We start from the raw sequence: 14,957 nt of genomic DNA on the forward strand, positions 1-14,957 counted from the left end.
TCGTTTACAAAGAAGTACTAAAACAAGTAGCCAAATCATCTAAAAGATAATGACCAAAACAAAAAAGCTGGTAAGAAAGAGTTTTGGTAGCCTAAATCACAGGTTCAGATTTTGTCAGCATCTTATTCTGAAATGCAGAGAATTATTCAGGTTTGACATAGCACTTAGGCGTGGGGAGTTGGGTAAAACTGAGTTTGAAGATTCGCATAAACGAAATTTTATCAAAGATTCTAGCTGAGTGGTTTCAGCAGATCAAAAAATAAAAATATTTATTTTGTCTATATAAAGTTTCAGGCCCTGAGATATCTTATTCCACAGAACATGACAAAATGTCATTTGATCAGGCCATACTAAACACTTATTAAAATAAAAAGGTAGGGACAGGAATGTTTTTAAAGCCTCTCTTTGATAATGTGAACTATCTCCCTTGGTACACTCTAACATCTAGCATGTTTTACTAAAGTGACAGAGCTAGAGACTCCTAGCATGCATTCAGAACTAAGTTAAGTTTTACTGATAAAGATTAATTTTTGACTAACCCAAGAAAATAAAACATTTTCATAAATTACAGATATGTTCCATTTTCCAAGAAATTATGATATACACAAAACCTCTTGCTTACAAAATAGCCAAAGTAGAGAGTGATTGTTAATATTAACTGCAAAAAGGGCGCCTGGGTGGCGCAGTCGGTTAGGCGTCCGACTTCAGCCAGGTCATGATCTCGCGGTCCGTGAGTTCGAGCCCCGCGTCAGGCTCTGGGCTGATGGCTCAGAGCCTGGAGCCTGTTTCCGATTCTGTGTCTCCCTGTCTCTCTGCCCCTCCCCCGTTCATGCTCTGTCTCTCTCTGTCCCAAAAATAAATAAACGTTGAAAAAAAAATAATTAAAAAAAAATATATTAACTGCAAAAAAAAGTTCACTTTATAAAGTGATTCATTAGGGCATCCCTTGAAAGATAATTTGGATCACAAAATTTTGATTAATGCATTTCCCAGGAAACACCTAAATCTGAGCTCACCTAAGAGATAAAATGGGTGTGCATGAAGAAAGAGTCAAAGCAAATGACAAAAATCACCATAATAGTACAGGCTAATAAATGAAGAAATCAAGAGACGGTTTCATTAATTAATATATTTTCTGCATTATAGTTAACATAGGTACTTTCTTCGTGTCACCTTACTTTCCGTTACGTATTGATATTTTGTTATATTCAGACATGAGTACATTTCAACAGTCTTTTGCAATAAATATCATAAAATAATAGATTCGCATAATAAATATTCTTTACAATAAAAAAGTTTAACAGACTTTTGTCTTAAAAATAGTCAGAATTCAACTTTGTGATTTATACATAAAATATACAAAAAAGCACCACAATTTGTGGTTAAGGCAATGAAAACACAGAAAAAATTAGAATTACCCAGCTGTTAGCTAACCAAAGGGCCAAAAGGACCATTAAAGGGCCAAGATCACTTTAGGCAGCATAGTTCTGTGACACCTATAGATTGATCAGCTGTAAATATCAACTTCAGTTATCCAAGTGCCCTCAATGACGAGAAATTTGGTAAAGAGTGTGGGGTGTGGCAGGAAGGTAGTTGAGTCCTTCACAAACATGAAAGCTAGAATAAAGAGCAAGAAACAACCAATTTATCTCCAATGTGAAGATTTATATTGTAAAGCAAATCTAAAATTACATAGGAAAAGAAAAATACCTGGCATCTCCAGAAAAAAAAAAAAAACTGAGGGGAAAGAACTTTGAGGGGCAAGGAGAGGGCAGTGGTTAAACGAAAATGTTTATGTTATAACAAAAATATATCCCCCCATGCTTCTTAAGGGGCCAATGCTATGAAGACAGCCCTACTGGAGACAAACTTAACACATAGCTTAATTAAGCAATAAAAATGTTGTTTCTTTAAAAACCAGTTTCCCTGCTCCCAGAGTACCCAATCAAAAACAGCTCTAAATCACTGCAGATTGATTGGGTATGTGTGTGGGTATGTTCATTTATACAACAACTTTTTGAAAAGTTGCTTGCAGAACAAAACGGCTACACAAAAGCCCACTGGCTCTCAATACCCTCCCGCGTGGATGGCAGAGGCTCTTGTCATAAGTGGGAGCCAGGTGCAGTTTCACAGTCCACTCTTACTGAAGATCATCCGTTAGAGAAGAGTAAGATCCATGAGTCAAACCTTAGGAACAGGGGAAGAAAGGTGGGAAAATTGTAGAGAAAATAAAACCAGTATGTCATAGAATCTTTTTAACAGCCACAGCTTGAAAGCCAGAAGTTCAGGAGGTCCAACGCACTTCCAGAAATCATGATGGTTTACCCTGACCCCTGGAGGGGCAGCTCTCCAGCTTACAATAGACAGTGTTGGAGTTCTTACATCTGCATCCTGGGCGATGGATCCAGTCATAACACCCCCTGCAAAGCTTCAGGCATCCCTTAGCAGGAGGATAACAGAGTAAGCAAGGTAAAAATAGAGACATGGCTCCCATACACAGGTACCTAGAGCAGCAGTGTGACTGTGAACAGGAGCAAGGATTATCCGAATAAGAATCCCCTTCATCGTCATTGGAGCAGTGGTAGAAGATGCCCTTGACTAAGCACATGCAGGTTCCATATTCCACCATACTCTCCGCAGAGCAAAGGCACTGACGATTGCAGGCCAAACAGGATGGCAGGGTCCTGGGAGCTGTGCATTCTCCACACTTGCACTTCCCACACTGTTCACAAATAAATTTGTGCTGTGTCAGGTCCTCTTTCAAGGAACCCTTCAAGTCATCAACAATCAGTTGCTTAGGCTGGGTCCGGATTGCCCTTTCAGACCTATGGCCAGGTACTGGTCTGGTTGGTGGTGACCTTCCTAACAGTCCCTGCTCTGAAGAGGCACTGCTGTTGCTCCCAGAACTGGCTGCACTTCCAGTGCTGGTCGATCTGCTCAAAATGGGGCCTCGGGCATTATTTAAGAGTCCTGCATGTCCCAGGTGGCTTGTAGGTCTGTGTTCATAGTTGTTATTCACATTAATTGGTATGATTTCGTGAGTCCTTTCATGCTTTTCTTGTCTTGGTGCTGTTCGAGGCGCAGGTCTTTTCACCACTGATGGCCCTTCTGTGTATTCATTGCTGCCTCTGATGGCCTTGATCTGGTCTAAAGACAAAATAGCAGCAGGCTGAATTTCTCTCTCATAGTCTAACCTCTGACGGCTATCCAATGTAGGCTGCTGGATCACAACTAATGAACTGCCACTGCCATGCTGATTTTGGGGATCCATGTGTAGTGATCGCGAATTCTGGCAATCAGTGGAAACCTGGCATGCATCTGAAATCCTAAAAGGAAATCAAAGATGAAAAAATAAAAAATAAAAAAAAGAGAGAGAGAGAGAGAAAATAAATGACAGGAAGCATTTTGGGGGGGGGGGGGGGAAATCCTGTCAAGTCACAAATTGCCTAAACCACCTGGTAATGATCTCCTTCATCAGCGGATTACAATGATGCTGGGGTCCTGGCCAGAGTCCAATTCTAAGAGGCTGAGGACCACATCACAGATGAAGAATGCAGGCAAGAGACCCCATGCCATAAAAGTGAAAAGTTGTTTTCAACTTCTAAAAAGCAGAATCAAGAAGTAATGCCCTCCTGTTTGTCAATCTAACAAATAATTAAAATGGAGTATGCCCTTATAGGGAATATTGAGGATAAGCCCTGGAACAGCTCTCATCTAAAGAAAGCTCGTATCAGTTCATCAGTGTTTTCCTTACAGGAAAACATCCACTTTCTAAAAATTACGAATGGCCTTTCTGCTGTTTACTGTTGTAAGCACTAGATTAACAGTGAGAAATTAGTCAAGGTATACTTCATGCATTACAAAAAATCCAAGAGACATCAAACTAAAATGGAATCTCAAAGTAAGAGGGCATTTTACATAGAAACCAAGATTATAAAGGTAACCCATTATTTATCTACAAGATGTAAAGATGAGTATAGAGGAAAACAACAGCTCTTGGTATTTTACAGCCACTACAACACACACACAAAACTCAATGCTGTGATGTTAAAAAGCATTCTCATCTGAAATCATGAAAGGATTTTTTTAAAGTTTAAATTAAGGGGTCACTCACATAACAAGATAACTTTCATGTACAAATAAGTATTAGGCCTGTAAGGCAGTATGGAGAAATCTGGGCCATTTTAATTACCACATTTCCTCTAATTTAAAAATCTGTATTTACATGACAGATCTTGATTCTCAAGAGCACTGCCAACTCTGAATCAATGTGCTTCTTGAAATAAGATAAGTACAGTAATATCCCGATAAAAGTAAGCATTTGTATTTCCACACTAATAGTAAGTTATTTCTAATTTATAATGCATTCTTCACACACACCAAAAAACCACCCAACGTAAGAACATTTCCAATTTCAATCAATGGAATCACACAAATTCCTTCTGAAGTCTACAGATCCCTTCCGAGTCAAGAATGAAAAGAAAAAAATGCCCATTCTCAACTGCCACCTTGAGCCAAAACACCAGCTGAAGGAATAAGGCAGACAGAAGTCCATTTCATTCTGTTAACTACACTGATTGTCTATAGACTCTGTCTTCTATGTTAACTTCTTGGAGTTGCCCTCCCTCATGCTCCCAACGAAGATCTCCCAAGTTGCTCCTTAACTCTGCCTTTCTCTGTACAACAGAAGAAACACATTCATGATCTGCCTGGTTTAGTCCTGGAATCCTTAAGGACTGTTCAAACACCCCTTCGATACTCTGCACACACAAGATCATTCCTCCTTGCAAAGAACTCTTAACCCAGTGCTTTAAAAGCAGAGTATCTCCAAGTCCTAAGTCAGATCCCACAGTTAAGAAAAAGGCGTGCAGGATTTGAAGAGTGTAGTAAAAACACCAGGCACATGCTTCGTCTGCGTTTTAAATGATGGTCGTAACGAAGTTCAGGCTGCCTGGTAAATCAGATTAGCAGATAAAAAGAAAATTTGCCACCTCTGATCTGAAGCAAAGCCCCTTTTCAAGCGCTGACAGTTCTCGGATCCAGCCCCAAACACGCTCGCACGCTCTCGGCAACCTGTCTTCCCCACCGAAACAGGACTCCAAGTCCAATACCTTTTCGTACAGTCCCATCACATCCTAAGGATCACCGTGGATTTCCGACCCGTTTTTGCGTATCAAGCCAAGATTTCTTACAGATCGCGGAGAGCCTTGAGAGCTAATGCAGGCGCCAAAAGCAAGCCCAAGGCATGGAGAGTCAGAAATAAAGATCTGTCTACACTTTAAAGGAAAAGCCGGATTCCTAAAGAGCCGGGAAGAAATGAGCCGGGGGCAGGGGCAGCAGAGAAGCGTCGCCACACTGCAAGTTACGACGGTGGAGCTGCGCCCTCTGCAATCCGAGCTGGGAGAAGCGGTGAATAAATAGTTGACGGAGAGGAAGGAAAAGGAAAAAGTTATGAATGAAAACAAGTTTTCTCTCTCTCCCTCTCTTTGGGCAGGAGGAGGGGGAGGAGGCTGAGGTTACCATTACCTCAGGAGGGCGGACTTCCCATTTTTAAAGTGGCAGCGCCCTCTCCCCTCCCCTCGCCGTTCCACCGCTCTCAAAACAAGAATAAAGTCGAAGCTCGCTTTGGCGCAGACTAATTCCGTCCAGGGGGTTACCCGCGAATTCCGAGGTTTGCCTCCCTAAACGCGCGCCCGCGCGCGCGCGCCCACACGCCCTTTCCCGGCCCCCGGTCTGAGGAAACTCCTTCACAGAAAGCCCGCCGTTGGCACAAGTCACGAAGTTCCTCAGAGTCCTCCCGGGAACACCCCAAAAGCCTCCCAGAATCCATCTTTCGCGTGGAGGGCTCCTTCAAGAGGACAACCCCGGCCACCGCGCCAGCACTGCAGGAAACTGGGGATGGGAGACCCTGCCTCACCGTCCTCGGCCGCGGCCGAAGGTCGCCCACCCGATTCCCCAGCCCCGAGCGCCCCGGGAGAGAGGCGGCCGGAGGGGCGGCGCCGCGCGCTGGGGTCGCCCCTCCACTTCCCCTCCCCCTCTCCGAGCCCCGGAGCCCGCACCTGCCGCGCAGAGCCAGCCGGGTGCGCGCACCCCCCCCCCCACGCCCCCGCCGGCCGGGAGCGGCCGCCGGACACTCACCTAGGTCGAAGCGGTAGCTGGGGACCAAGCCGTGCGACCCGGCCCAGGTCCTGGTGCGGGCGGCAGCGTGCTCACGCCGCATCAACCGCGGCGGGGAGGACGAGGAGGCATTGCCCCTGCTGCGGCGAGTCCGCCCGCGGCCTCCCCCGCCCCCACCGGGCAGGAGCGCTCCCCGCGGCCCCCTTCCGGCTGCGGAGGACAATTCTCCGGAGTCTCCGCGCGCGGCCCGGCGCAGCAGACCTCTCACAGCTCGCGTTCGCCGCGCAGCTCAGTAACATCCACCTCCGGGGCTTTTCTCTTGCAGCCCCCTTCCACGAACCAGAAAAAAAAAAATCCCTTCGGGGGGGCCCTCGAGTCTCCCAGAAAAGCGAGCTGGGGAGCGGTAGTGAGAAGAGTTCGTGACGGGCCCACAGGCTGGCACGCCGTGCTCCGCGTGAGTTCTTCTCCGGTTCCGAACGCTCCTCGCGCGAAAGGAAGGAGTGGCGGCCCCCTGACGACTGAAAATCCACGTCACGGACGTTCGAGACTTTGCGGCGCGCGGGACGGGGCTCGAACCTGCGTCTGCGGGCGGGTCACGGAACCGCGCAGGCCCCGGCGGAGCCCGGGAGCGCACGCCTGCCAGGCGGAGGCTGCCGCTTCCCCGGGCGGGGGTGGATGGGATTTTTTTTTTTTTTTTACCCGCTTTTTTAGGGGTAGCGGTGGAAGGACTGAGGCTGGGGGGGGTTCTTCTCAAGGGAAGAGGCGGGGCGTCGTCTCTTGGCCCCCGCGCAGGTCGAGGCACTTAACCGATCCTGCACGCTGGGCAAGTGGGGGGCACAGCGTCCCCCGGAACTCCGGTCCTGGCAGGTCAGCCTCTCCGGGGCAGCGCTCACTCCCAGTCCTCCGACCCTCCTGTTCCACGGCCGAAATGCCTGCTACAGAGGATTATCGATGGGAAAATAAAACAAAACAAAACATTAATTTCCTTTCCTTTCTAGGCACTTGGACGCGTAGCGCGCTCAGCCGCCCGGGCGGAGAGTAGAGCGGGGTGGGCCGCTCGCCAGCTCGCCCGCCGCCCGCAGCCCGCTGCCATGTGCTGGCTGTTGCTGCTTCCAGTGATTGACAGGCCGGCGCACAGTCGGCGTGTCAGCAGCGAACCAAAGTAACATGCAGTCTTGCACGTTTTGCCGAAGTGCTTTTGCCCCTTGGAATGCCTAGGAGTTCAAACAACGTTCAAGCAACGCCTCTGCGCATTGGAAATCAATACACAGAGACGGGAAATTCAGGTTTTAAACAATTGCTTCGCTCGGGGTTCGGTCGCCAACAATGCCTAAACAAACATGTATTTGGTCCACACACCGAGTGCCAGACCCTCTTCGGCATTAACCACTCTGTTTTTCACACAACCGACCGTTTCAGCCTTTAAACTTGTTACCCTTCGGATAAGGAAAAAAAAAAAAAATGAAAGGGACCCTGTTTTTTCTCTTAACAGTAGCATTTAAGAGCATTAGTTTTAGCAGTGGGAATACTACTGGTAATTTGAAATGCAACCAGTAATCTTACATCCAAAGCGAGTTCAAAGAAATGTTCAAGTCCTTGTAAAAGCCAACATTTCTCACCTAATCTTTCCTAAAATATCTACGGAATGAAAGGAAGGAAACAGTTCTTACCTAACGCAAAGATTGGAAATTGCTTTTCAGGCACATTTACAGCGACTGTAGCAGTTCCTTATCCAGGGTAAGGAGCTCGGTCTGCTGCTATCACTCTGCAAACCACTGCGTGCCTTACAGAGCAATCCCACTCCGGCTCCGCAGAATTTCAGCAGCTCGCCTCCACCTCCACCTCCACTCCAGGACACGCCTCCAGTGATATCATGTGTCAATCACGCGGGCTGCCTGAAAACCTGGAACAGGATTTCTCCAACAGTCGTTTTCTCTTTCGTTTATGTGTACCAACTTGGAAATGTTGCCCTGTACTCTCTGTGATAAACATCTTCTGAAACTTTGAGATTACCTCTAAAATTCCTACAAATGCAATTTGTCACAGAAGAATCCTTTAAGTTGAGTTATCAATCTCTGTGAAAGTATTGGTGAACACAACTTTTAAGGTTGAGTTAAAAAATACTTTTGAATAAAAGAAGATTAAAAAGTTGTATGCCAAGCCATCACTTCTGATCAGCTAGAGAGAAAACGTATATTGATATGTAAAAGATAATATAACATTACAGTTCGTATTTGAAGCAAAATTCACAATATGTGCAATCTGAAGGTTCAGAAGGTAGCACTGCTTACTGCAAACGTATATAACATTACCTCATAAAGGTGAAATTTCCTGCTGTAGATTTTATAACAAGTGCTCTGTCTTGGTTTGGGATATGATTTCCTAAAACTCAAAAACCGCAACTTTCTTCAATTATGTAATTAATTTGTATCATTTTGCAAAAAAAAAAAACCCATCCACAACCAACTAATTTATTTTTAAAAATCAGTTAATTGGAAATCAATTAAAATAGATTACCAGGAAGTTTTATAATTCTTAATGATACATGTTTTGTTACTGGGAAAAAAAGATATTTTAATCAGTAGGAAACTCGCTTTGTTTCTTACAACCTATGGGATTTTAGACCTTTATTATCAAAATTGTGTACTTTATGCTTCAGCGAGGATAACTATATATGAAATTTAAAATTCCACAGAGATTCTTAAAAGATACCTAAAAACCAAAAACATATAGTAAGTGGAGAGGAAGTACTTTTTCCAGGTACTAGATATCAGAAGTAGCTTAAAGTCTTTGACAAAATACAAACAAAACAAACCTCAAAATCTAGAACATGTATAAATTTGGATATGGAAATTTTCAGTTCTTAAGCTCCTTTACAATAACAAATGATTCTGTTGAAGCTGTTTTTTTCTAGACTTTCAAATGTTTGAGCACTTAAAAAAATTAGAAGTTGTATTTGGAATTAACCTCTTTGGAACCTAGGGCATTGCTAAGACCATCAACAAGAAGGAAGGAAGCATCACTAGAAAATAATACAGAACAAGAATGAAGCCAAAAAGCTACATATTCACTCAATATAAACGGTATTAAAATGGGCTTTTAAAAAAGATAAAATCAACATTATTGTACATACTTTCTATTTTTTTTCTTAGATTTCATACTTTGGGATGTAATGAACTTTAACCAATGATGGATAGGTTTCTTGACCATTATGAATGGACTTGGAATAGTCAAATCAGAAATAGAATATCATATCAGAGTATCCTGTTTGGATCTTCAAAATTGTCTTCTCAGCTATTACCACAATTTTAGGATGAGCGGTCAGTTCACCAATATGATAAAACCAGGAGAGGGAGCACTGAACATTCTACTTCCATAAATCCTATGAAAATATATTTGAAAGATTTCTGTTACAAATAAGCTTCAAACTCAACCACAGATGTATAAAATTATAATTTGCATGAGATTTAAGTATTTTTGAATTACAATAATAAGTTAAATCCATGAAATTTTAACTGTAACAGCATCATTATGGGTCATGTTCTATTTAGAAATCAAATATTAGGCTGCACAGGTTGACCAATGACCCTTTACATCATTTAGCGATAAAATACATCAGTATGTTTTTCTCTATTACATTACAAATAAATATAGGTGTAGTCTTGCCACCTGATCTAGAAGACATTTAATAAAACCTGCCTCTTTTAGAAGACATTTAATAAAATCTGCCTCTCTTTTTGATTACCTACAACTCATAAGAATTTGTAAACATTCTAAACTTTTAGTTTAAAATAGACATTGCTCTTTATTTAGTAAGTTTAATTTCTGTTTACCATACCTAGGAATGGATAGCTGAAGTATGAAATTTTCCTGGAAAGGAAAAACAATGTAAATATCCATGGGAAAGTCTTACGATAATATTCAGTTCACTATTAAGATATGTGTAAAAGAATAAAGTGGAATGGAGAGTGAGCCCGGATGTCTTGTTCACTTTCGTGTGGAAACAAGAGAAGCCGTCTCTTCTGCTGATATGATTTTTGAAAGAAAGAGTAAAATAAAATGAAAAAACAATCTGATAACTCCTCACAACCGCTAGTAATTAAAAAAACAAAAAACAACGGTGTAGTACTGAGAAGCTTAACTTATTTATCTACTTTATTTGCCAAAGTAGCAGAATCATAATGTGTTCCAAGCTTTTGAAAAATAATACCTTATTAATTCTTCCAAGAATTAATCATATTAATAAATATAATTTTTTATCTTGTTGAGAAACAAAATAACCCCATAAATTGGTAAGTTAGCCTATAAGTATCTAACAAATTAATGAAGAACCAGGAATGGAAACTAAGTCTCTACTTTCCTTTTAGGGCAATAGTCACTGTATTACTATACTTCCCAAGAAAAACTGGCAAGGATAGCCATTTTATTTTCAGTTTCCTTTTGTAAACAGTCTTTGTAGTTGACAGAAATAGACCAACCTATTCTGTAAATTTTCCATAAACATTCTCTTTATTTTCATAAGCTCAATTCTCATCCTTCTGCCCTATTTGAAACACAAATGTTCTGTATTGACTTCAAATTCTGGAAGTGGGCAAATCAAACAATACATTGAGTAAATTATACTGAATGATTTGTAAAGTTTCTGTCCACTCTATAATTCTACAACTAATCATTTGTATACTTTGTCACAAGTGATTCTATTTTTCACAAGTTGTAAGAAGGAAAAAGAAATGCACATGGAAGGGCTCTGAATTGCCCTCTACTCCTTAAGTGTCATATTCCTTTACAGAGAATCAAAGTGACAAGAGTTCAGACAAACGGCATCACTACTATATATTAAAGATTTTAGTAACTAAATCCACATGGTAAGGTTGTATAAGGAAACATCTTTGCCCCAGTACAAAACAGTCTTCATTTCTTATCTAGTCAATTGAAGAATAAATCCTCTCTTCTTTCCTCCTCCATAATATTAAATGTTCACTTCTGAAACTTCCCTTGTTCCTCTTTCTCACAAGAAAAGAAAATCTGCCTCTTCTCCTGATTTGACTTCTGAATGCCTCCTATAGTGATCACCTGGTATCATCTTTGATTCTGGTCAGCAAAAGCTATTAATCTTTCATTTCCATAACTATTTACTGCTATCTTCATCTTCGGAGACAAATGCATAAGAACATAGGTTGATTTAAAACCTATAACTGTCCCCAGAGATGAAACAGCAAAACAGCAAAACAACAAAATCATGTTTTCATTAAAATAAAAACGACTTAAAACATCTCCTGGGGCTTGCCTACTCTAATCCTTATTTCCTATACTGAAAAAAGAAGATGCAAAAAAACTTACAAGAAAAATTTTTTGAACACTTTGGTTTTCTTTAAATTGCAATTCTCTTGGAGCATTTAAAAAATTCCATGTACAAATACATTTCACGTGGTAACAATAATTGATAGGCTACATGTGTTGAAAATCTGAGTTTTGGCTATATCATTCTTCTATATCATGATCTATAACTTTAGCTAATATGCCGTATTTGCCCATAATGTCCCTATGTCCAATACTCCAAGTGTGAAAATGGCATGATATTGAGAAAAGAATAACTGATGTAGCGTCAGATGATACGAAGTTCAGGTCTCGGCTTTGCCACTTTCTAGCTTCGTGACCTTCACTTAATTTCTCTTAGCCTGCTTTCTCATCATGCTCATTAACCTGAAGTTAATAACAATCCTTCACCTTCCCAAATTGTAGCACTACTGTAGGCTTAATGTATGTATGTGGAGTACTTTGTAAAATTTATAGCTCGGTATAAATTCTGTAAGTTAGCTGTAAGTTAGCAGTCTCAGACACACTGTATGATGAAGAAATGTTTCAGGTTTCCTCTTTCTAGGTGCTTCATCCCTAAATAATGAATTTATTTCTTATAATTGTTTCAATTCAGTTTGCTTTTGTTTTTCTAAGGCTGAACTCAGTTTTAAGTAATTGTATTTCTGCGTGTGTGCATGTGCATGTGTGTATGTGTGTGAGTTTGTGTGTGTGTTTTAACTGAGATTTTGGAACAGCTATCTGCTAATAATTTCAGATTAAGAAACTTTATGACCCTGATAACTTTAACATTTATCTGGAATGTTTAATCATTTACATTTTACTTTCAGTTAAGATAAAGTTCATTGCAAATAATAAAAACATCTTCTATGAAATTTGTAAGCTCTTTGTGATCATTTGGATTTAACAAAACAAATATATGTTTTAAAAAAGTAATTGGATAGCATTTTAAAAGTTGAAAATAAATAGAAAAGTAGAAAGCAGATAACCTTCTACATACTTTCATACTCTTGCTTCTTTCTGATAATCTCTTAGAATGTTTAATTTGATAATAAGTATGCCAGATATGGTAGCAGATAGTTTCTGCCAATTACCAAAGTACTATATGAATCTAATGTTTGTATTAATTTTTAAAATTGATAGCAGAGAGGTAGGTCATGGAGCCAATGAATTTCAACTAACAAAAAACCTGTGAAGCGCCACCTATTGTTGAAAATAAGTCATTTCAAATTTCAATCAAAACTTGAATATTGCGCTTTAGTCTAGCAATTGGACCCATCAGTTTATACTGATCAGTGTTTTATAGTCTTTTTTACCTTAAGTTACAATATTATGTTATGATTTAAGGTGTTAGTTTTCAATAAAACTGCAAAAAATGTACTATATACATTGGATGCTTTTTGAAGAATCTGAAAGATAAAAAATAACCTACTGTACCTGTATGAAGTTATAATATCAGTGGAGAAGTTCATAAAATAATGATATTGACTTTTAACCAACATATCCAAAATTTGGACATATATCCAAAAAGATGTTTTCCCACTCAAAGTAGTTACTTAAAAAAGGTTTATACTTCTTCCAGCAATGCCACAATTGGATAAATCTTTCTTTAAAATCCTTGATTACAAATACCATCTGGACCTACACATCACATTCTTTTGAAGAAGCTCAATCTTGTATATCAATGCTGTATATGGTATAGTGCATATAGTGCATATATTATAAATAATATCAGTATTAGAAAAATATTTCCCTTTTGAAGATGGATTTGGATTTTGTTAACCCATAAATCTATAGGAGCCAGTATATGGAGTAGGATGAGTGCTCAAGCTGAGTAGAAGTCTCAGAAGAAAAACAACATACCAAAATAGAAATTACAAAACTGTTCAAAAATGTTAAAGGATCACTGGCTACCGTGGGAAGAATCAACAGTGAAAGGAAGTAATTATTCCTTTGACACGTAACATGAAGTATATATTGCTATAAAATATATCAGTTATTATAGGAAGAAGAACTTGAATCTCATTCTAGAATAAATAGGATTCATAAGAGAGGCAAAGAAAAAGACAAATCGATCTTTAGGTCATGGCAGAAGGAAACACCAGAAGGAGAAAATAGGCAACAGGCACATCATGATCACGATTGTTTTACAAGACCGGCGTGACTGGAAAGCAAAGCTTCTTTTGTAAAATCATAATTGTCAAAATTGGAAAACTAAGGCAAGGACAAATTTCAGAGGGATTTTAATGCCACAGTGAGGATTTGGACTTGATCTCAAGGAAATCAAGAGCAAAGGAGTTACCTGATGAAAGAGTCTCTTCCTAAAAGATTTGTCTGACTGTGAGGATTGCAGCAAGAAAAGGCTAATGTCACATAACTGCCTTAGAGATGAATACAGTAACCTAATGAGTGGTAAACAGAACTTGGACCAGAGTACCAGTGAGAAAAGAGGAGAGAGGACAAGATCTAACTTAATATAAAGGTTTATTACATGCCTAGTTATTAAATGATATGATAACAATAGATAGAAGTTTTGCCCACAAGGTTTTAAGAAAACCTTAAAGAATGGTAAAATATACCTAATTTGGTCAGTTATACTAAGGACACTTACTGAAAATAAACCAGTAATGGAGTGGCTGGCTGACTCAGCAGATGGTGTGACTCTTGATCTTGGAGTCATGAGTTCAAACTCCACATTGGGCATAGAGCTTACTTACTTAATTAATTAAACCAGTTATATAAGGATATTTGAGCTCATAAAGTTTACACAATTCCTCCAATGTTATGAACCTTCAAGAGTGAGAGAAAGAATTCATAATTCATCAGAGAAGTTAGAAAGGTATTGTGTACTCTTTTCCATTTTCTTCTGTTCAATTTTGGAAAAAAGGGAAGAGAAAGAATTTCAGGGACAGATATGTTCATAAGAGATCACTAATATTTATAACTATATCTGGCCAACCCAAGGAATGACAATTTGATTATATTATGCTCCTATCTCAGAGACATCAAGCCGTATATATGCTCCAGAATTAACCAATTCAGGCATAGAAAAGGAAAAGATTACTTGAAAAATTCTCCCATGTCAGGAGATTGTGTAAATACTAGAAAACAAAGCCATAAAAGATCTCAAATTCTATATAAAAAATTGAGATCAAAGATTTATAACAGCAAGTTAGTGATACTCTTGTGATTTTTTGAAAAAACATTTAAAACTTTACAATTCACTGTCAAACTGTATGCAATAAATAAGTCATGGACTTCCCTTTCTTGCAAGACCATTTTAGTTTATGCATTCATTTACCAAGTGTACATTAGTAGTGTGCTTGGTACGGTGCTAAGTGCTGGTGATGCAAATTCCTGCAGAAGCCCTAGTAGTGATATTCTCTACCATGAAACTATGCCTCACAGCTGATTGGATTATAGGTGGGCTCAGGACCTAAATATAGCTAAAAAAAAAAAAAAAGAAAGAAAGAAAAGAAGAAGAAGAAGAAGAGCTGGGCTATTATAAGCCTGGTAGTTATGGA

At 39.9% G+C, this 14,957-nt stretch overlaps 2 protein-coding genes across 3 annotated transcripts; one reads left to right on the plus strand and one right to left on the minus strand.

Annotated features, from left to right (window-relative positions):
* Positions 1–1,109: 1,109 nt before the first annotated feature.
* SPRY1 (sprouty RTK signaling antagonist 1) lies at positions 1,110–6,278 on the minus strand. 2 transcript variants are annotated; one of them, XM_023252828.2, is made up of 2 exons: positions 6,139–6,278; positions 1,110–3,326 (listed from the first exon to the last, which is right to left on the minus strand). In XM_023252828.2, exon 2 carries the CDS (start codon positions 3,269–3,271, stop codon positions 2,312–2,314), a length of 960 nt encoding a protein of 319 aa, XP_023108596.2. In that variant the 5' UTR covers positions 3,272–3,326; positions 6,139–6,278; the 3' UTR covers positions 1,110–2,311. The 2 variants fall into 2 exon arrangements, with proteins under 2 accessions (XP_023108596.2, XP_006930938.2); XM_006930876.5 differs by lacking the exon at positions 6,139–6,278 and adding an exon at positions 5,112–5,512.
* On the plus strand, positions 5,578–12,308 carry LOC123384957 (uncharacterized protein C11orf96 homolog). Its single transcript, XM_045055892.1, has 2 exons — positions 5,578–6,571; positions 7,116–12,308. Exon 1 carries the CDS (start codon positions 5,899–5,901, stop codon positions 6,538–6,540), a length of 642 nt encoding a protein of 213 aa, XP_044911827.1. The 5' UTR covers positions 5,578–5,898; the 3' UTR covers positions 6,541–6,571; positions 7,116–12,308.
* The last annotated feature ends 2,649 nt before the right edge of the window (positions 12,309–14,957 follow it).

The sequence above is a fragment of the Felis catus genome, chromosome B1 (genome assembly GCF_018350175.1).
Source record: "Felis catus isolate Fca126 chromosome B1, F.catus_Fca126_mat1.0, whole genome shotgun sequence".
Lineage (NCBI taxonomy): Eukaryota > Metazoa > Chordata > Mammalia > Carnivora > Felidae > Felis > Felis catus.